The sequence below is a fragment of the Taudactylus pleione genome, unplaced genomic scaffold (genome assembly GCF_031769625.1).
Source record: "Taudactylus pleione unplaced genomic scaffold, aTauple2 ptg000842l, whole genome shotgun sequence".
NCBI lineage: Eukaryota > Metazoa > Chordata > Amphibia > Anura > Myobatrachidae > Taudactylus > Taudactylus pleione.
In genome coordinates, this window is record NW_028285244.1 from 261,503 (window position 1) to 285,040 (window position 23,538).

Sequence of the window (23,538 nt, forward strand, 5' to 3'; positions counted from 1 at the left end):
GCATAATTAGCACTTATCTAGCTTTAATATGTGTCATACAAAGTGTATTGTGTATCATAATTCCAGCATATACAGGACCAGTGATCCAGTGGCGTAAGTTCATCCCAGACGCCCGGAGGCAAGTTATAATTTGGTGTCACCCCCCGTCACAGCCGCTGACACTGTAATGTAGCAATTCTCATGCAGACAGGATATAGATAGACAAAGGCGGCAGCTGATGGTCTGACATGGAGCTCCCCACTAGTGTATGGTGGCTTCTCAGGGGTCCCATGTATTGGGTATACTCAAGGTATATAATTGCAGCCCTAAGTGGGGTGAATATGTTGTGGACAATGGAGGAGGTGCCCCCTTCAGAGTTGGAGCCCGGCGGCAGGCGCCTCCATTGTCTCCCATAGTTCTGCCCCTGCAGTGATCACAGCAAGCCATTAGATTTGGCAGTAGGGCCATCCTGCTTGAGCTGAATGTTTTTATTTTAGATGTGGGCACCATTCCAAAGTATTAGAGCAGGTCCGGAAGTCTGAGGGAGCAGCAGATGAATCGAGCACTGCCCTAGACATATACAGTCAGGTGCATAAATATTGGGACATTGACAGAATTTTCATATTTTGGCCTCTATTCACCACCACAATGGCTTTGAAATGAAACAAACAAGATGTGCTTTAACTGCAGACTTTCAGATTTAATTTGAGGGTAATTACATCCAAATCAGGTGAACGGTGTAGGAATTACAATGGTTTCTATATGTGCCTCCCACTTTTTAAGGGGCCAAAAGTAATGGGACAAACTAAACAATCCTAAATCTAACTTTCACTTTTTAATACTTTGTTGCAAATCCTTTGCAGGCAATTACAGCCTGAAGTCTGGAACGCATAGACATCACCAGACGCTGGGTTTCATCCCCGGTGATGCTCTGCCAGGCCTCTACTGCAAATGTCTTCAGTTCCTGCTTGTTCTTGGGGCATTTTCCCTTCAGTTTTCTCTTCAACAAGTGAAATGCATGCTCAATTGGATTCAGGTCAGGGGATTGACTTGGCCATTGCATAACATTCCACTTTTTAGCCTTAAAAAACTCTTTGGTTGCTTTTGCAGTATGCTTCGGGTCATTGTCCATCTGCACTGTGAAGCGCCGTCCAATGAGTTCTGAAGCATTTGACTGAATATGAGCATATAATATTGCCGGAAACACTTCAGAATTCATTCTGCTGCTTTGTCAGCAGTCACATCATCAATAAATACAAGGGAACCAGTTCCATTGGCAGCCATACATGCCCACGCCATGACACTACCATCACCATGCTTCACTGATGAGGTGGTATGTTTTGGATCATGAGCAGTTCCTTTCCTTCTCCATACTCTTCTCTTCCCATCACTCTGGTACAAGTTGATCTTTGTCTTATCTGTCCATAGGATGTTGTTCCAGAACTGTAATGGCTTTTTTAAAGGTTGTTTGGCAAACTCTAATCTGGTCTTCCTGTTTTTGAGGATCACCAATGGTTTACATCTTGTGGTGAACCCTCTATATTCACTCTTGTGAAGTCTTCTCTTGATTGTTGACTTTGACACATATACACCTACCTCCTGGAGAGTGTTCTTGATTTGGCCAACTGTTGTGAAGGGGTTTTTCTTCACCAGGGAAATAATTCTTCTGTCATCCACCACAGTTGTTTTCTGTGGTCTTCCGGGTCTTTTGGTGTTGCTAAGCTCTCCGGTGCCTTCTTTCTTTTTAAGAATGTTCCAAACAGTTGATTTGGCCACACTTAATGTTTTTGCTATCTCTCTGATGGGTTTGTTTTGATTTTTCAGCCTAATGATGGCTTGCTTCACTGATAGTGACAGCTCTTTGGATCTCATATTGAGAGTCGACAGCAACTGATTCCAAATGCAAATGTCACACTCCAGACCTTTTACCTGCTTAATTGATAATGAAATAATGAGGGAATAGCCCACACCTGTCCATGAAATGGCTTTTGAGTTGATAGTCCCATTACTTTTGGCCCTTTAAAAAGTGGGAGGCACATATAGAAACCGTTGTAATTCCTACACCGTTCACCTGATTTGGATGTAATTACCCTCAAATTAAATCTGAAAGTCTGCAGTTAAAGCACATCTTGTTTGTTTCATTTCAAAGCCATTGTGGCGGTGAATAGAGGCCAAAATATGAAAATTCTGTCAATGTCCCAATATTTATGCACCTGACTGTATGTACATATTGGGCTCTATAGCAGCACATCCCTAACAGTGCATGTTTTATAAATCTCATAGTTGGTGCACAGGTTATTTATTATTGACTGATACATGTTAAAAGATCTACAGGTGGTGCTATTTGTTTAACCTGAGATGAACATGCAGCAATAGTACATTTCTATTACATTACTATTTCTATTGTGGTCATGGTATAGGCTGAAGAGAGGGGTTTCCAGGCAGCCGGAAACCCTCCTGCATTTGCCTATGATAGGGGCTGGCTGGCTGTTGTCCTGTACATAGGGGCTGGCTGGCTGTTTTGAGGTTGTCCTGTCCATAGGGGCTGGCTGGCTGTTGTCCATAGGGGCTGGCTATTGTCCATGTTAATCCATATAGGGGCTGGCTGGCTGTTGTCCTGTCCATAGGGACTGGCTGGCTGTAGTCCATAGGGGATGGCTGGCTGTTGTCCATAGGGGCTGGCTGGCTGGCTGTTCTGCTGTGTTGTCTAGGGGGTGCTCTGTCCATCAGGGGTGCTCTTCTTCACCCCCAGTGTAAAAAAAATACAAACAATTTTTTGTGTGCGTGTTAGCCACACCACCAGTGAAAAAATAAAAACAATTTTTTGTGTGTGCGTATTAGCCACACCACTAGTGTGAAAAAAAAAAAAATTGTGTGTGCATGTTTAGCCTGCCACACCACCAGTGTGAAAATAAAATAAAAAATTTGGTGTGTGTGTGTTAGCCTTCCACACCACCAGTGTGAAAATAAAAACAATTTTTTGTGTGTACACCACCAGTGTGAAAATAAAAACAATTTTATGTGTGTGCTTGTTAGCCTTCCACACCACCAGTGTGAAAATATTTTTTTTTTATGTGTGCGTGTTAGCCGGCCACACCACCAGTGTGAAAATAAAAACATTTTTTTGTGTGTACACAACCAGTGTGAAATAAAAACAATTTTGTGTGTGTTTGTGTTAGCCTGCCACACCACCAGTGTGAAAATAAAAACAAGTTTTTGGTGTGTGCGTGTTAGCCTGCCACATCTCCAGTGTGAAAATAAAAACATTTTTTTTGTGTGCATGTTAGCCTGCCACACCACCAGTGAAAAAATAAAATACATTTTTTGTGTGTACACCACCAGTGTAAAATAAAAACAATTGTTTTGTGTGTGCGTGTTAGCCTGCCACACCACCAGTGTGAAACTAAAAACAATTTTTTGTGTTAGCGTGTTAGCCTGCCACACCACCAGTGAAAAAATAAAAAAAAAATTTTGTGTGTGCGTATTAGCCACACCACTAGTGTGAAAAAAAAATAAAAAATTGTGTGTGCATGTTTAGCCTGCCACACCACCAGTGTGAAAATAAAATAAAAAATTTGGTGTGTGCGTGTTAGCCTTCCACACCACCAGTGTGAAAATAAAAACAATTTTTTGTGTGTACACCACCAGTGTGAAAATAAAAACAATTTTATGTGTGTGCTTGTTAGCCTTCCACACCACCAGTGTGAAAATAATTTTTTTTTTGATGTGTGCGTGTTAGCCTGCCACACCACCAGTGTGAAAATAAAACAAGTTTTTGGTGTGTGCGTGTTAGCCTGCCACATCTCCAGTGTGAAATAAAAACAATTTTTTTGTGTGCGTGTTAGCCTGCCACACCACCAGTGAAAAAATAAAATACATTTTTTGTGTGTACACCACCAGTGTAAAATAAAAACAATTGTTTTGTGTGTGCGTGTTAGCCTGCCACACCACCAGTGTGAAACTAAAAACAATTTTTTGTGTTAGCGTGTTAGCCTGCCACACCACCAGTGAAAAAAGAAAAACAATTTTTTTGTGTGTGCGTGTTAGCCACACCACCAGTGTGAAAATAAAAATATTTTTTTTGTGTGTGCGTGTTAGCCTGCCACACCACCAGTGTGAAATAAATTTGTTTGAAAATTGTGTGTGTGTTAGCCACAGTTATCAGCAACGTAGGTGCACAGGGGTGCTGTGCTGCCTGTGTCATTTATCAAGAGGCTGGTGCGTCGTTCGGGTGCTCTCCCTCCCAAGTGCCCCCCAAAAATTAATTCAATCAATCTGTTTTTTTGTGTGTGTGTCAGGGGTGCTGCCTGTGTCATTTATCAAGAGGCTGGTGCCTCATTTGGGTGTTCTCCTTTCCAAGTGCCCCCCAAAAATTAATTCAATCAATAAAACTGTTTTTTTTTTTGCGTGTGTGTGTGTGCGCGTTAGCCATGGCATCACAAAAAGCCTCTGCTGAGATCTGCATAAACATTTTCAAAGGTGAAAATAGAGGATATGGTTTAAAAAATTGAATAAAGCAGCTAAAACTGCGTTCTCTGATTATAGTGTCCCTACTCCCTACCCATGGCCCCTCTACCTGAATTTCAGTGAGGCAGAGGGCAACTCCATGCAACTATATTCCAGAGTGCAGCTTCTCCTCCTGTAGCCCGGGTCAGAAGATGTGTAGTGGGTGTGGTGTGATGATATGGACTAAAATGGAGCTCACATCCACTAAAGTGGACAATGAATCTCCAATCTAACAGGGAGCACAGCTGTAATTTATACACAACACAGAATGGGGTGACGATATAGGTTTCGGTGATGGTATAATCTGGGGTGATGTATACAATATTCCCCTTCACACAATATTAATTTGTCCCCACTTGAATCCACCATTACAGGTGCCTCTGTAATTTTTGCACGTAATTTATGGTAGGGTCTCTCAAGTAGAATTTGTAGTTAATTTTGAGCGACATCATCTTTTCTACATTTTGGGGAAGTAGTCTCAGGCCGATCACTGACAAGGTTCCCGTCTGTACTGAAAACTCTTTTTGAGTACACACTGAAAGGTGGGCAGCTCAAGTAAAGCAAAGGCAGTTTTGTGTAAGGGCCTCCAAATTGCCTCTTTTCCTGCCAATAGTTATTTACATGTATCTCTTTCTCTTCAGATCTGTGTCCATTGGGAAGAAAAGACTATTTCTTCATCCCTTCTGGGATGAAAATCCACTCCCAACAGCAGGCATGGCGGTCAAGAATTCCAAAGGAAGACACAATGTAAGGCCTTAAATCAGGGGTAGCCAACCACGGTCCTCAAGAGCTACTAACAGTTCACGTTTTTCAGACCACCTAGCTGGTGCACAGGTGTATTCATTACTCAGAAACACATTTGAAAAGATCCACAGGTGGAGTTAATTATTACACTTGTGGTTCTGTGAGGAGACCTGGAAAACATGCACTGTTGGTAGCTCTCAAGGACCAGGGTTGGCTATCCCTGCCTTAAATCATAGATTTTACGCTTGTCCACATATCTGTGCTGGTTAAGTGGCACTTTGAGGCCACTAACTATGTTTTTTTTTTAATGTCCTTGTACAGGTTGGGAAATGTTTAATGTGGAAGCTTTGCAAAGGATTATTTTACAGTCAATTGTTTTGGAAAGCAGTCTTCCTGGTTCCCTTCTGGGATGAAAATCCACTCCTAGCAGCAGTAGTTGGCGCAGGAATCTCAAGAAAGACACAACATAAGACCTTAAGGGGTAAATTTAATTTACTAAAGTGAGAGATTTTAGAAGTGAGTTTTAGAAGTGATGTTGCTTGCCCATAGAAAATAATCAACTTCTAGCTATTATCTTCTAGTAAGTGATGTAGAATTTGATTGGTTGCTATGGGCAACATCACTTCTGAAATACGCTTCTAAAAACTCTCACTTTAGTAAATTAAATTTACCTCTTAAAATCTTTGTGCTGGTTAAATGGCAGTTTGGAGGCCACTAACTAACTTTTTTATGTCCCTGTACAGGTTGGGAAATGCTTTTTCATGTGGAGAGCACTACTAGAAGTCTTCCTGGTCCCCTTCTGGGATGAGAAAATCCACTCCCAGCAGCAGGCATGGTGCTCAAGGATTCTTCTGGGGCAAGGACTGATGTGAATGAGTAAAATATTTTTTTGTAAATGCCTCCTCCCCTCCCCTTCTCACTCATAAATTTACTTTGGAATAAAAAAATTAAATTAAATTTACTACCAAACCCTTCCTGTCCCTGCCTTCAACTACATACATACTCCAACTCCCTCAGGCCTCTCTTGAATAATCAAAACATTTATTTCCTGATGTGCCATGTTGGAAGCTAAACTGCCATGTGTTAGTGCCACCCACTGCTGCCACAGCTTAGTGAGCAAGCTAGCTTGGTGCAAATTTTGGGCCTAAACTGGATGAAAACAATATAGTGAGCTATGAGGTGGTCAAAATTGACTAGAAATGAGTGGAAATAAATGTTATTGAGGTTAATAATACTGTAGGCACAAAAACAGGCCCATTTTATGTGATTTTAGCTGTTTTTATGATTTTTTAAGAAAAAATCCAGGTCCAAAACCAAAACCAAAAAACTAGGGGTGAGCGGGTTCGGATTTCTGAAACCCGAACCCCCCCGAGCCCCCCCGATCCGAGTCCGATCCGAGTCAGGCTCGACTTTTCCCGCCTGACTCGGATCTGAAATCGAGGCAAAACGTCATCATCCCGCCTTCCGGGTCTCGCGGGTTTTGGATCCTATATAAGGTACCCGCGTCGGCGCCATTTTCTCACTCGGCTGTGGACAGTGAAGAGGGAGGGTGGGAGTTAGGGCTGGCTGGGCTGTGCAGTGTAGTGTAGTGCAGAGTAGTGTTGTGCTGTGCTGTGCTGCGCTGTGCTGCTGTTGTCCACTACTTCAAAGTCCATAGGGGCTGGCTGTGTTGTGCTGTGCTGCTGTTGTTAATAGGGGCTGTGTCCACTACTTCAAAGTCCATAGGGGCTGGCTGGACTGTGTTGTGCAGTCAGTTCTCCATAGGGGCTGTGTCCACTCCAAAGTCCTGTGCAGTGTCCCAGTCCTAAAGGGGTGCTGTAGTGTTGTCCAGGGGGTGCTCTGTCCATCAGGGGTGCTCCCCCCAAGTGCTAAAAAATTATATTTTTTGTGTGTTTGTGAATTGTGTGCGCAGTAGCCGCACGTGCATCAACAAAGTAGTGCCAAGCGTGCGCCTGTGTCATAAGTAAAGGGCCAGCTGGCTTGACCGTTAAAAGGTGCTGTAACCCCCAAAGTACACTCCAGTCCAAACCAAAAAAAAAATTATTTTCTGTGTTTGTGAATTGTGTGCGCAGTAGCCGCACGTGCATCAACAAAGTAGTGCCAAGCGTGCGCCTGTGTCATAAGTAAAGGGCCGGCTGGCTTGACCGTTAAAGGGTGCTGTAACCCCCAAAGTACACTCCAGTCCAAACCAAAAAAAAAAATATTTTCTGTGTTTGTGAATTGTGTGCGCAGTAGCCGCACATGCATCAACAAAGTAGTGCCAAGCGTGCGCCTGTGTCATAAGTAAAGGGCCGGCTGGCTTGACCGTTAAAGGGTGCTGTAACCCCCAAAGTACACTCCAGTCCAAACCAAAAAAAAAATTATTTTCTGTGTTTGTGAATTGTGTGAGCAGTAGCCGCACGTGCATCAACAAAGTAGTGCCAAGCGTGCGCCTGTGTCATAAGTAAAGGGCCGGCTGGCTTGACCGTTAAAGGGTGCTGTAACCCCCAAAGTACACTCCAGTCCAAACCAAAAAAAAATAATTTTCTGTGTTTGTGAATTGTGTGCGTAGTAGCCCCACGTGCATCAACAAAGTAGTGCCAAGCGTGCGCCTGTGTCATAAGTAAAGGGCCGGCTGGCTTGACCGTTAAAGGGTGCTGTAACCCCCAAAGTACACTCCAGTCCAAACCAAAAAAAAAATTATTTTCTGTGTTTGTGAATTGTGTGCGCAGTAGCCGCACGTGCATCAACAAAGTAGTGCCAAGCGTGCGCCTGTGTCATAAGTAAAGGGCCGGCTGGCTTGACCTTTAAAGGGTGCTGTAACCCCCAAAGCACACTCCAAACCAAAAAAAAAATATTTTCTGTGTTTGTGACTTGTGTGCACTGTGGCTGCACAGTGCACACAAGTGGGACAAAGGAGCAGCGCCAAGCGTGCGCCTGTGTCCCATAAGTAAAGAGTCGGCTGGCTCATTTCTTAAAGGGTGGTGTAACCCACAAAGTGCACTACTCTCCAGCAAAAATAAAAAAATATTTTCTGTGTTTGTGTGCGCTTTAGCCGCACGTATATATCAATATAACATAAATGGAGGACCAAACTTTCTCCGATAAAAATAAAATAGGGAAAGATCAAGAACCACTTCCTCCTAGTGCTATTGCTGCTGCTGGGAGTTGTTCATCATCCCAGAGAGGAAGTAGGAACATCACTACTTTTACTACACAATTGACCCTCCAACAGTCCCTAGCGATGAGGATGAAGTACGACAGCAGTCATCCTGAAGCAAAACGTATAACTGAGGCCTTGACTGCTATGTTGGTGTTAGACGTGCGTCCGGTATCCGCCATTAGTGCAGTGGGATTTAGACAATTGATGGAGGTAGTGTGTCCCCGGTTCCAAATCCCGTCTAGATTCCACCTGCATCCTCAAAGCAGCAGCGACAAGCGTGCGTCTGTCTGTTAAAGGGTGGTGACACCCTCAAAGTGTGCTACACAAACAATAAAAATATTGTTCTTTTTTTTCGGTCTTTGTGAAATGTGTGGGCTGTAGCCGCACCTGCATCCTCAAAGCAGCAGTGACAAGCATGCGTCTGTCTGTTAAAGGGTGGTGACACCCTCAAAGTGTGCTACACAAACAATTAAAATATTGTTATTTTTTTTTCTGTCTTTGTGAAATGTGTGGGCTGTAGCCGCACCTGCATCCTTAAAGCAGCAGCGACAAGCGTGCGTCTGTCTGTTAAAGGGTGGTGACACCCTCAAAGTGTGCTACACAAACAATAAAAATATTGTTCTTTTTTTTCTGTCTTTGTGAATTGTGTGGGCTGTAGCCGCACCTGCATCCTCAAAGCAGCAGCGACAAGTATGCGTCTGTCTGTTAAAGGGTGGTGACACCCTCAAAGTGTGCTACACAAACAATAAAAATATTGTTCTTTTTTTTTCTGTCTTTGTGAAATGTGTGGGCTGTAGCTGCACTTGCATCCTCAAAGCAGCAGCGACAAGCGTGCGTCTGTCTGTTAAAGGGTGGTGTAACCCTCAAAGTGCTCCAAAAAATAAAAAACTATTTTTTTAATGTGTTTGTGACTTGTGTGCGATGTAGCCGCACGTGCATCAACATAGTAGCAGCGCCAAGCGTGCGCCTGTGTCATAAGTCAAGGGCTGGTTTGGACATCTGGTCCGGACTGAAGGACGTGCCAACAATTTCTGACAAGTCTACTGTCACTGCATATGATACTGTCCTCAAAGCAGCAGCGACAAGCGTGCGTCTATCTGTTAAAGGGTGGTGACACCCTCAAAGTGTGCTACACAAACAATAAAAATATTGTTCTTTTTTTTTCTGTCTTTGTGAATTGTGTGGGCTGTAGCCGCACTTGCATCCTCAAAGCAGCAGCGACAAGCGTGCATCTGTCTGTTAAAGGGTGGTGTAACTCTCAAAGTGCTCCAAAAAATAAAAAACTATTTTTTTAATGTGTTTGTGACTTGTGTGCGATGTAGCCGCACTTGCATCCTCAAAGCAGCAGCGACAAGCGTGCGTCTGTCTGTTAAAGGGTGGTGACACCCTCAAAGTGTGCTACACAAACAATAAAAATATTCTTCTTCTTTTTTCTGTCTTTGTGAATTGTGTGGGCTGTAGCCGCACCTGCATCCTTAAAGCAGCAGCGACAAGCGTGCATCTGTCTGTTAAAGGGTGGTGACACCCTCAAAGTGTGCTACACAAACAATAAAAATATTCTTCTTCTTTTTTCTGTCTTTGTGAATTGTGTGGGCTGTAGCCGCACTTGCATCCTCAAAGCAGCAGCGACAAGCGTGCGTCTGTCTGTTAAAGGGTGGTGTAACCCTCAAAGTGCCCTCCACAAACAATAAAAATATTCTTTTTTTTTTTTCTGTCTTTGTGAATTGTGTGGGCTGTAGCCGCACTTGCATCCTCAAAGCAGCAGCGACAAGTGTGCGTCTGTCTGTTAAAGGGTGGTGTAACCCTCAAAGTGCGCTCCACAAACAATAAAAAAATTATTTTTTTCTCTGTCTGTGAATTGTGTGGGCTATAGCCGCACCTGCATCCTCAAAGCCTCGGTGACAGCATCCAAGTAGGCATGTCAGACAGTCCGTAAATGTACTGGCAGGAAAAAGAAGCAATTTGGAGGTCCCTGTACAAACTGGCTCTATTTTACCTGAGTTGCCCCCCCTCCAGTGTGTACTCCAAAAGAGTGTTTAGTGCAGCCGGGAACCTTGTCAGCGAAAGGCGTAGGAGGTTGCTTCCACAAAATGTGGAGAAGATGATGTTCATAAAATGAATTATCAACTCTTCCAGGGAGACCAGCCTCCAGAACGTACAGAGGGACCTGTGGTTGTGGATTCCAGCGGGGACGAATTAATACTCTGTGAGGATGAGGATGTACACAACACTGAAGAGGGTGAGGAATCGGTGGATGAGGAGGATGAGGACGACATCTTGCCTCCGTAGAGCCAGTTTGTGCAGGGACAGATTAATTGCCAGCTTGTTTTGTGGGGGCCCAAACGAACCAATCATTTCAGCCACAGTCGTGTGGCAGACCCTGGCGCTGAAATGTTTGGTTTGTTAAAGTGTGCATGTCCTGTTTATACAACATAAGGGTGGGTGGGAGGGCCCAAGGACAATTCCATCTTGCACCTCTTTTTTTTCTTTGCATTATGTACTGTTTGGGGCCTAGTTTTTCAAACTGCCATCCTGTCTGCCACTGCAGTGTCACTCCTAGATGGACCACGTGTTTGTGCCGTCCACTCGTATCTCTTAGCATAGTCATCCAGCTACCTCGGTGCAACCTTTTGGATATAAAAACACTATTGTGAGGTGTGAGGTGTTCAGAATAGACTGGAAATGAGTGGAAATTAAGGTTATTGAGGTTAATAATAGCATAGGAGCAGAAAAACCCACAAATTCTCTGATTTTAGCTGTTTTTATGCTTTTTTTAAAAAAAAATACAGATCCAAAACACAAAACCCAGAACCCAAAACACGGAAGGGTGGTTTTGGCAAAACCAATCCAGATCCAAAACACGAAGAAAGATCCAGATCCAAAACCAAAACACAAAACACGAAAAGTGGCCGGTGCACACCCCTACAAAAAACAAAACACGGAGGTGAGGTTTTGGCAAAATCAATCCAGATCCAAAACCAGGGGAGATCCTAGTCCAAAACCAAAACAGGGGGATCGGCGCACATCTCTACTAGAGCCAGATCCAAGTCAGCTCGGGTTTTCCCGCCTTACTCAGATCTGAAAACAAGGCAAAACGTCATCATCCCGCTGTCGGATTCTCACGGGTTTTGGATTCTATAAAGGTCCCGTGATTGCCGCCATTTTTCATATCGTCTGTGGAGAGTGAAGAGGAAGGGAGCTGTGCTGTGCTGTTGCTGATGCTGACACTGTGCATAGGGGCTGGCTACTGTTGTCCATATAGGGGCTGGCTGTTGTCCTGTCCATAAGGGCTGGCTGTTTTCTGTAGAGGGGCTGGCTGTTGTCCTGTCCGTAAGGGCTGGCTGTTGTCTATAGAGGGGCTAGCTTGCTGTTGTCCTGTCCATAGGGGCTGGCTGGCTCTTGTCCTCTCCATAGGAGCTGGCTGCTGTCCTGTCCATAGGGGCTGGCTGGCTCTTGTCCTGTCCATAGGAGCTGGCTGCTTTCCTGTCCATAGGGGCTGGCTGGCTGTAGTCCATAGGGGCTCGCTGTTCTGCTGTGTTGTCCAGGGAGTGCTGTCCTTCAGGGGTGCTCTTCACCCACCCCCAGTGTTCAAATATCATCGCCGTAGGTGCGCAGGGGTGCTGTGCTGCTGTCTGTCAAGGGGCTGCTGCCTCTTTCAGGGGTTCACCCCCAGTGTTCAAATAAAAAAATAAAAAAAATTTTTGTGTGTGTGTTAGCCACACCTGTCATTGGCGTAGGTGCGCAGGGGTACTGTGCTGCTGTCTGTCAAGGCCCCCCCCAAAAAAAATTTGTGTGCATGTTAGTCACACCTGTCATCGGCGTAGGTGCGCAGGGGTGCTGTGCTGCTGTATGTCAAGGGGCTGCTGCCTCTTTCAGGGGTTCACCCACAGTGTTCAAATAAAAAAATAAACAATTTTTTTGTGTGCGTGTTAGCCACACCTGTCATCAGCGTAGGTGCACAGGGGTGCTGTGCTGCTGTCTATGAAGGGGCTGCTGCCTCTTTCAGGGGTTCACCCCCAGTGTTCAAATAAAATAAAAAAAAAATTGTGTGCATGTTAGCCACACCTGTCATCAGCGTAGGTGCGCAGGGGTGCTGTACTGCTGTCTGTCAAGGGCCCCCCCCAAAAAAAAAAAATTTGTGTGCGTGTTAGCCACACCTGTCATCAGCGTAGGTGCGTAGGGGTGCTGTGCTGCTGTCTGTGAAGGGGCTGCTGCCTCTTTCAGGGGTTCACCCCCAGTGTTCAAATAAAAAAATAAAATAATGTTTTGTGTGCGTGTTAGCCACACCTGTCATCGGCGTAGGTGTGCAGGGGTGCTGTGCTGCCTGTGTCATTTATCAAGAGGCTGCTGCCTCGTTTGGGTGCTCTCCCAAGTGCCCCAAAAAATGTAATCAATCAATGTTTTTTTCTCCTGTGTGTGTGTGTGCGCGTTAGCCATGGCATCACAAACACCTCTGCTGAGATTTGCATTAACATTTTCAAAGGTGAAAATAGAGGATATGTTTTAAAAAATGGAATAAAGCAGCTAAAACTGTGTTCTCTGATTATAGTGTCCCTACTCCCTACCCATAGCCCCTCTACCTGACTTTCAGTGAGTCAGAGGGGCAACTCCATGCAACCGTATTCCAGAGTGCAGCTGCTTCTCCTGTAGCCCTGGTCAGAAAATGTGTAGGGGGTGTGGTGATGATATGGACTAAAATGTTGGACAATTAATCCCCAATCTAACAGGGAGCGCAGCTGTAATTTATTTTATACACAACACAGGATAGGATGACGTTATAGGCTTGGGTGATGGTATAATCTGGGGTGATGTATACATCATCTTCTTCACACAATATTAATTTGTCCCCGCTGGAATCCACCATTTACAGGTGCCTGTGTAATTTTTGCACGTAATTTATGGTAAAGGTCTTCCTCGTAGAATTTGTAGTTCATTTTAATGGACATCATCTTTTCCACATTTTGGGGAAGTAGTCTCAGGCCGATCACTGACAAGGTTCCCGGCTGTGCTGAAAACTCTTTCAGTACGCACTGCAAGGTGGGCAGCTCAAGTAAAGCAAATGCAGTTTTTTGTGTAAGGGCCTCCAAGGGGTATATTATTTATTTACTAAAGTTTCTAAATATGAAAAGTGTTCATGTTGCCCATAGAAACCAATCAGATTGTAGTTATCATTCATTTCTCTATTGCATTCTAGAAAATGATAGACAGGATCTGATTGGTTGCTATGGGCAACATGAACACTTTTAATTTTTAGAAACTTTAGTAAAACTAAAATCACCCCCAAATTGCCTCTTCTTCCTGCCAGTAGTTATTTACATGTATCTCATTCTCTTCAGATCTGTGTTCATTGGGAAGAAAAAACAATGTCTTCATCCCTTCTGGGATGAAAATCCACTCCCAGCAAGCAGGCATGGTGCTGCAGAATTCCCAAGACACAACGTAAGCATTTAATGCTCTGTTCCGCTTGTTCACATATCTGATATGGTTAAGTGGACAGTGGGAACAACGGTAGTTTGAAGGCCACTAACTAACTGTTTTTTTTAATGTCCCTGTACAGGTTGGGAAATGCCTTTACAGAAGGTTTGTAAAGGATTACTTAAGTCAATTGTTTATTTGTTTTTGGAAAGCAGTCTTCCTGGTCCCCTTCTGGGATGAAAATTCACTCCTAGCCGCAGAAGCAGGCGCAGGATTCTCAAGAAAGACACAATGTAAGGCCTTAAATCAGGGGTAGCCAGCCTCGGTCCTTGAGAGCTCACAGTTTTCAGGTGACTTAGCTGGTGCACATGTGTATTACTCACCAATACATTTAGAAAGATCCACAGGTGGAGTTAATTATTACACTTGTGATTCTGTGAGGAGACCTGGAAAACATGCACTGTTGGTAGCTCTCGAGGACCAGGGTTGACAACCCCTGCCTTCAATCATAGATCTTACTCTTGAGGTCACTAACTAACTATGTTTTTTTTAATGTCCCTGTACAGGTTGGGAAATGCTTTTTCATGTGGAAAGTACTACTAGAAGTCTTCCTGGTCCCCTTCTGGGATGAGAAAATCAACTCCCAGTAGCAGCAGCAGCCATGCTCAAGGATTCTTCTGGGGCAAGGACTGTATCACATTTTTTTTGTAAATGCCTCCTCCCCTCCCCTTCTCCCTCATAAATTTTCTTCGGAATCAAAAAATTAAATAAAATTTACTACCAATCAACCCTTCCTGTCCCTGCCTGCCTTCAACTACATACATACTCCAACTACCTCAGGCCTCTCTTGAATAATAAAAGTGTTTCCTGATGTGCCATGTTTGAAGTTGAACTGCCATGTGTTTGTGCCACCCACCACTGCCGCTTAGCTTAGTCAGCCAGCCAGCCAGCTTGGTGCAAAGTTTGGGCCTAAACTGGATGAAAACGATATAGTGAGCTGTGAGGTGGTCAAAATGGACTGGAAACTAGTGGAAATAAATGTTATTGAGGTTAATAATACTGTAGGAACAAAAAAGGCCAATTTTATGTGATTTTAGCTGTTTTTATGATTTTTTAAGAAAAAATCAAGATCCAAAACTAAAACCGAAAAACAAAACACAGAGATAAGGTTTTGCCAAAACCAATCCAGATCCAAAACCAGGGGAGATCGGGATCCAAAACCAAAACACGGGGGTCAGTGCACATCTCTAATTTTTAGTGACAAAACTTGGGGCAGTTCTTGTAAATTAAGAGATAATTTGTAAACTGCATTCTGTTGATTTCGGTCTGGAAATTGAACTGCAATATATAGGGGCCCATGTATTTTCGGGTTTTTAGACCTGATAACACAGGTCTGCAATGAAAAAGCTTTTTAAAGAATTTTTGTGATACTTATTGATTTGTTGGCTTCTGAACACAAAAATGACTCCCGATTTTGCATATCACATCACTTTTTTTTATGAATTAAATTTTTTTCATATTCTTTAAAGTAATAAATGTATTCTGCCTACATTTATTATAAAACATTGTCTTAAATTAATTCAGTCGGTAGTACAGAATGTTGCAATTCAGTTCTCGTCATAAAACTTCCCCCCGCCCAGATTAAGGTCCACATGGTCCTGGAGCTGAAATTTACAAAGGGCCTAAACCCCCATACTGTCTAAAGGAACATTGCACACACACAACAACTACAACTACAAGATGGGCTGGCGAAGGTGGAACCAAATACAACAGATGCAACACAGTTTTGCCCTGTGCTGGCTCATTTTAACCCCTGCCTACCACCACATACACACACACAGTACACACACACACAGTACATATACAGTACACACCACTCATACAGTACAGTAAACACACTAATTGATGCCACTCATCAAGTAGCCATCATAGAACAAATTACAGTACCAGGCTTCATGCAGCAGCATCAGCTCCTCATTTAGTCATTTTACAGGCCCTGACATTAGAAAGTTAATAAAAGATGAACATTTCGGATGTGTAATGAATATTGTGGAACTTTCGGCGTGGACTTTGTTCAAACAAATGATTTCAAAATTTTTAGGCAATGTCAAGGATCCAAACTACAAAGACATTGTCAGGGAAATGCTTAATAGTTACAGAAACCTTAGCTGCAAAATAAGTTTGAAGGTACATTTTTTTAATTCCCATATTGAGCATTTCCCGAATAATCTCGGAGACTACAGTGAAGAACAGGGTGAACGGTTCCACCAAGACGTTAAAGATGTAGAAAGAAGATAGCAGGGTCGTTGGGACGTCAGCATGATGGCTGACTACTGCTGGTTGATACACAGAGACGACACAGAAAAAGCTTATAAGCGAAAAGCGACAAAACAAAGTTTGAAGACAAAAAAACAAGATATTAACGATTTTTTTCAATCATTATGGTTTTGTTTCTATTATTGTTTGATTTTATTGTTATTTTATTATGTAATTAAGACAAAAACACCAGGGATATCATCTACACTTCTTTGTATTTCACAATAAATGTCAAAAATAATTAAACTTCTTCTTTTTTCTTAATAATGTATGTAACTCTCTTATAGGTAAATGTGATGTGGTAATTTTTTTTTATATACTATTTCTTGATGTACACAGGAGTAAAATTAAGAATATAAAAGTATTATTAAAAAAGCTTTTAATACCTTAAATTTTGCAGACCTGTGTAATTAGAATGATCTTGGTAAATCTCACATTATAGCTGTCCCCACAGTATACTTGCCTACTTTTGTAAAAGCATTTCAAGGAGATTGTGAAAGCACCACCTATGAGCGCGGCGGTCAAGTAGGCATGTACTGCTACATCTGAGAGGCGTGTCATAAAATTGATATACATCCAAATGTAAATGAGTCCCAAAGAAGTTAGTAAGATCTGCGTATTGATGAAAACACACTGATACTTTTCAGAAAATGCATGTAACCATAGGGATCATTGTGCCTTACAACCAATGCATGGAAATTATACCAATTATCTCATATGAATGTATGTATCACTGATTTTTTTTATAGATGTAATCAGGGAGATTGCTAGACTCTTCAGGGAGACAGGGAGACTGCTACTATTTCAGGGAGTCTCCCTGACAATCAGAGAGAGTTGGCAAGTATGCCCCACAGAAACCTATGGGGGATGCTACTGTGATCGGAAACAGGGGAGGCGCAGCAGATATTATAGATGTCATGCATCCAGAGGGATACTTACAGTTTGCGGGTATCCCCCTGAAAATCAAATTTTCAGGGGGATTTCCTGCAAAATTAGGTAGATAAATATGCCCCATAGTCCTGCACAACAAATATTAGCTACAGTATCATGTTAGTTTAGCCAAGGTTCGAGTGAAGCAAATTAATGATTCACTATATTTAACTGACCTACTAGTATAAGCATAAAGGGCAAAATAAGGAACATTATAAATGTCTGACCACTGAGAATAGGACGTCATTTCCACTGAAAAGTAGCCGTAAGTATTCTTTTATATTTTAGATACTTATTTGGTTTTTAGATTTAATGCCCCCGAGGAAAATCTACATGATTAAAATGGTTGTTAGGCTTGCTGTATTTAGGTACAGTATATGTGCTGATCCTTCCTGATTTATGGGAAAGGCATAGACTATTATATATATATATAAACAACTCTCCTTGATTGTCAAGTAGACTCCCTGAAAGAGTAGCAATCTCCCCGTCTACCTGATTGCATCTTACACCCATTATGAAGCTGTTATATTTAAAAAACAAAAAGATATATACATTCAAATGGGATCATTAGCATAATTTCCCTGTATTGGTAATAAGGCACAATGATCCCCATAGTTACATGCATTTTCTGAAAAGTATCATTGTATATTTATAAACAAATGGATTTTACTAACTGCTTTTGGGCTAATTTATAGCCGTACACCAGGGCTGGCTCTAGGGGTGTTCAACCGGTGCGGTCGAACAGGGGCGCCACCCATAGAGGGCTCACCCCTCCCCAACATCCCGATTTGAGCGGGTCAGTACTGTCCCGCTGTTGCACCCGTGGGCCGAAGTGGCCCACGGGTGGACAAATCGGGAGGTTGGGGACCCGCAGCTTTGCGGCGTCGCCGGACCCCGGAGTCTGAATGGATGCTGCGCGCATGCACGCAGCATCCATTAAGTGATGGAAGAGGGCTGGGGGAAGCCCAGCTAGTGAGGCTCCCCCCAGCCTGACATTATTTTGAGGCGTGCCATGCTGGTACGTCTCCAAACAACGTCACATAGGGGGCATGACCTATGGCAATTAGGCCACGCCCCCATTTTTTGTCACACCCCACTTCGCTGCGCACGATGTGTGGGCGCAGTCTGAAAAGTCGGCACAGGGTACTCCAACCCCTGGAGCCAGCCCTGCCGTACACACCCACTTTACTGCCACGCTCATGTTGTTTTCTCAATCTCCCTGAAATGCTTATTCAAAAGTAGGTACATAATATAAATATATATACATCTGTAGGTACCAATGATGGCGGCATTCTGGAGACTTCTCAGAATTAGTGACGAAACATTGTGATTATTATGATCAACGTTTCGGGGTATGACGTCCCCTTCCTCATTCCCCATTGGTTGTGTGTCCTTAGGAAGGGGTCGCCGTACCCCGAAATGTTGATCATAATAAACACAATGTTACTTCAATATTTCTGAGAAGTCTCCAAAGTGCCCGCCATCACTGCTACCTACATATATATTGGGGACGCATACTTCCGGAGGAGGGCACCCGGAGCAAGGTAAAGGTCCACAAGGACCAGCGGAGCGCCGGATTATTTTGTGTGGATATATATATATATATATTAGTGTATTCCTATGCAAAAGTTTTTTTATGCATGACTTTTTAGATTGATACAAATCACAACAGCATATGCAAACAAGGCATGGTATAACATAAATATAATTAGTTCAATGCCGATGAAAAGGGAAGAGGTTTGACCTATGAAAAACAGTTAGAGCAGGAGAAACAAAGGTTCCAGGTTAGGTGGATGGTGACTCTCTCTAGAACAGGGGTAAATAACCAATTTATGGTTGGGTACACAGTAGTAAGCAGGCAAGGGAGCAGACAGAGAGAGTGAGATCAGCAGTGGAACAAAGTAACGCTGGCAATCACCTAGCACTAAATGCTAGGCCTGCCCTGACTCTGCTACTATATATAAGGCCTGATTCAGAGATAGACTTAATGCTGATATTTATGCAGTTGAGCAATAATCAATAATATGCGCATGCATCTGAGTTGCACTACGTAAGTGGCAAGTTCTATTACGGTCATTGGTCGCAGCGTGTATTTGCGCGCAATGTGATTGACATAGCATTTGGGAGAGTGACAGCTAAAAAGCAGGTGTTTCATGACTTGTTTTGGGGCTGTATCGCCAACTACAAATACAATCCCATTCACTGTCACAATGGGTCTGACGTCTAAGTTCTTGTGTCCATTCTGAGTAGCCATAGGGTTCTCAGAAGGCCGATTATCAACTGATCTGCGACCAATGCTGCATCTGTGTACACAGGTGATGATTGGATTTGTGAAGCCACTGGTGGGCCTCTTAATACAAATCCTGACGCTGTAACATTTGCATATTTTCGCACATACACAGTGTACAACTTTGCAGCTGCGGTGACGTTAATGTAATCTCTGTACAAGCCCATAGTGCTAGTGGATGAAATATCGAGGTTGCAAGAGACTACCCGCAATCTGCACAGTCTGGATATCACAACACTGAAGACTCATGATGGGTAAATCTCTCAGCCTGTGGACAAGTCAGCCCTTCATAGAATACATGGACAAGGCAACTAATCTGGGGCATTGCCAGTCGCAGCACTCATTCTTAGTCAGCCTATCCCCACTTCAACAATTAATACTTTCTATACCCGGGGTAGATTTACTAAGGAGCGCGTTATCGATGCTGCCATTCCTAGGTGACTTTGACTGATGTATATAAAATGGCAATAGCAATAGAACCTAAACTAACCTGGTTTAGCATTTATTTTTGTTGCCGTTTTAAACTATGATCAGAGGCTTTGACAACCCTGCTCCTTAGTAAATCTACACTATGGTCTGCAAGCTGACAATGAGAACTGACCTTGCCTTTTTACTGTGCATAGATACTGTAGGTGGAATTACTTTTGTGTTATAAAATACAAGTGTGGCATTTTCTGATAACATTTCTGCATTCTCATATTTCTAGATGAGAAGGTTTACACTCCACGTTGCGATCCTCCTGGTGATAGAATGTATTCCAGGGAATTCTGAATCGACAATCAAACCGGATGAATGTATTGCAGGAGTTCCGGGTATCCCAGGTACACCAGGCTTGAATGGACAACATGGACAGCCAGGAAGAGATGGTAATAATGGAGATCCAGGAGAGAAAGGTAACTCAGGTATGTACTGCTGATAGGACAGTTCTGTATAGAAGGTTGAGTAGTACCCTGACACTGTACTCTATTTTGAAGGTGACATTAAGGCTGGGATGTACTAAGGTTGCGATGACCATTCCGCCAGTCACAGCAACCTTACTAATCACATATGTACTAACATTTGCGATTAGTATCGCAAAGGACAGCTCTTGTGGTAAGAGCTGCCCTTTGCGAAGCAGCCAACGCTGGGTAAGGGGGTCTCCGTGGGACCCCACCCCCTCTGAGCCCCGGTAGCTACCTGCTGGTGACCTGTGCAGGAAGCCCCGGGCTCCTCCTCCTCCTCCTCCTCCCTGTACCCGGAGGATTAGGAGGAGGCGGAGGATCCAGCAGGAGAATGGGACAGCAACCATGGAGAGCAGGTGAGTGGGGTCCACTGCTGGGCATCTGCGGGGCAGCAAGGCGGTGGCGCAGCGTCGGGTGCAGGGTGCGGTAAGAAGCCCATAGGCTTCTATAGAGTAACGCCAGGTTTTTCTGGCCTTACCCTCTGCACCGATAAAAGGGCCGGCCGGGGCTTAGTACATATGGAAATGCAGTAAAAACCCTGAAAACTGTTTTTTTTACCGCATTTTTCCGTTAGTACATCCCAGCCTTAGTGATTCAGGGCCTAATTCAGAGGTGGAAGCAAATGGCTTTGCAGCTGTGTTTCCGTATGCAGCGGACTTGTGAAAATGTCACAGCCTTCTAGATTTGTATTGATACGTCCACTCTGGCTGCTTCTTAAGTCCGTGGCTTGCGTAAGTCCATCTGAGCAACCCTATTGTGTCGTAGAATGGGAGTAGAAACTGAGAGGCCAGAGACATTTTTACTACTGTACATACAGGATCGCATTTGCAGTCTGCAACATGCCTACGAAACGATCGGGAGAAGTCTGCATTTGAGCCGCCACTCCCGTTACCTCCCATAAATGCTGCCTGACTGTCAATCATACTGTGTCCTAGTCTTTGCTGCAACCGCCATTGTTGATGAAACTTAACACATGCGCAGTGTGGATCCATACACATACACAGATCAACGATAATCGTTCAAACGCGAAAATATCTGCATTGAGTCCACTTGTGAATCAGGCCCTTTGAGGAAGGGGAGGGCACTCTAGGGTGCTGCTTGTAGCAGTAGGGAGGCAGCACAAGACTCTCTGCATAACTGCCCCCTTCTACATTTGTATTGGTCTACGAACTTGTAACCAAAAATGGTGAAAATGCAGGTGATGTCAGGGGCCTCCGGGCTCTGCTTCTGAAGTCAGCCTTTCCTCCATTTCAACAATAAATACTTTTAATAACTAGAGTTAGATCTGTTCTCGTCATGCTGGGGGCTTGCTCAGATCCCTGGGAGTGCTGAGCAGCCCCCAGCCTCTCACAGCACAATGTCACATCATCCATTGATCGCTGCAGCAGGACTGTCCCACTGAAATCGGGATGTTTGGGAGGTATGCTTAAGGGCTGAGTCAACTACTAGCAAATGCTAATGGAATGGCGTCGGGCAGCTTTTTGCAATTTGCTACATAGGCTTAAAGAACCCCACGGTGTGGGGTCCCCCTCAAACCCATAACCAGCCCTGAACCTTTTAGCCTGGTCTGGTCACGGAAAATCAGGGATAAAACCAGCAAGTGATTCCCCCTATTTTCCATGAACCAGCACCAGGCTGAACCAGCCAGGGTGGTAATGCAACAGCAGGTGGACACACAGCATGGGGTCTTCCTGCCAAAACATTAACAAGCCCCAAACTGGTCAGCACAGGGCTGGCAATCCCCGGAAAGTGGGTACCCGTGTCAGCAGGCTGCTGGCACCATACCCCCACTGTGAAGAAAATATAAAAAAAAAAACATACACACCAAATGTTGTATTCATTTATTACACATTCACTCACCCACACTACATATTTACCTTTTCCCTGGCGCTGGTGGGTCCTCTTGTCCATTAGTTATCTGGTCTTCATAAAATAAAAAAGACTTACCCAGACCAGAACGAGCTCTAGACTATATTTACAGTATAGCGCTAGCTGAATGACAGGAAACCTGTGAGGTTTCCTGCACCTTAGCTTATCTTAGCCAATCAGTGGGCGGTTACTCTGAAAACAGCCGCTGATTGGCTAAGAGCAGCTGGACTCTTAGCCAATCATGGCTAAGGTACAGGAAACACCCTCGGATAATGTAACCTGGTGTGGCCCGCACCCTCTTAGTGACGCCACTGATAAAACTAGCAGTTATATCACAGTAAACTTACTAACTACAATACTAATAATTATTTAACTCATTAAGATTCCAGATTATGACTCCAATGTGTTTCTGCCTATTCTTGTGTTCCAGGTGAACCAGGAGAAAGAGGTCCTCAGGGCCCCCCTGGGAAAGTAGGTCCTCCAGGAATTAATGGGTTTCCAGGGATTCCTGGACCTCAAGGACCACCAGGTCAGGCTGGACCACTTGCGACAAGAGAACCCTATGCATTTCACGTTGGACTGAAGTCACATTCTCCAGCTGTTAATGTGCCAATTAAGTTTGAAAAAGTATTTTACAATGATAAAAATCTTTACGACACAGGAAGCGATAAATTCACTGCTCCAGTAGATGGACTTTATTTCCTAACCTACCAAACTACAGTGTACAGTAATAATGTACATATTTCCCTAAGACACAATGGTAAGATTGTACAGTACATGTATCATGTGTTTGGTTCCGTCACTCAGCAAGCTTCTGGGGCCTCTATTCTAGTACTGACAAAAGGGGATGAGGTTTGGCTGGAGGTGGTTGATGGGAAGAACGGTCTTTATGCAGACAGCAATGATGACTCTACATTCTCAGGTTTTCTGATTTCATGATTTACAACATTTCTATAATAATTCAATGCTTAATAATAAAATTATATTTCTAGCAATGACTTGTCTTCACCTGGCACAAAAAAACCTCTATTGGAATAGTTGTGATTTTACCATACACATTTATAGTGAAGGATATAGGGGCTTATTCTCAGTTAGATGCGTGGGCATCCCTGTGTGTATCTTTTGCCGCACTGAATCTGCGACTTTATGGTGAATGCTAGAAAAGCCCTTCCCCTGGTGTACAAGCGTGCGTCAGAGTATGGCCATTAATGTAGGTGATTAAGCATTTGAGTTCGCAACCATTTGTGTGACATACCGCAACACTCCCATAGTACTCCCATCAGACAGCGCATCTCTATGTGTCTGAATATACACCTCCCAGTTACCACCCAAGAATACTCCAATACATTTCCAATACATTTCTAAGACCCTGCATCTTGATAACTACTGCGACTCTGTGCATATACGCT

At 43.7% G+C, this 23,538-nt stretch overlaps 1 protein-coding gene across 1 annotated transcript; it reads left to right on the top strand.

The window, feature by feature from the left end:
- The first annotated feature begins 20,025 nt into the window (after window positions 1–20,025).
- On the top strand, window positions 20,026–23,068 carry LOC148474458 (complement C1q and tumor necrosis factor-related protein 9A-like). The gene is made up of 2 exons (XM_088458557.1): window positions 20,026–20,221; window positions 22,560–23,068. The coding sequence occupies exons 1-2, from the start codon at window positions 20,026–20,028 to the stop codon at window positions 23,066–23,068; spliced, it is 705 nt and encodes a 234-aa protein (XP_088314683.1).
- Window positions 23,069–23,538: the final 470 nt, after the last annotated feature.

Coding starts and splice junctions, on each gene's coding strand:
- LOC148474458 (XM_088458557.1), top strand. CDS start 20,026: ATGAGAAGGTTTACACTCCACGTTGCGATCCTCCTGGTGATAGAATGT. Junction 20,222..22,559: donor AGGAGAGAAAGGTAACTCAG/GTATGTACTGCT, acceptor CTTGTGTTCCAG/GTGAACCAGGAGAAAGAGGT.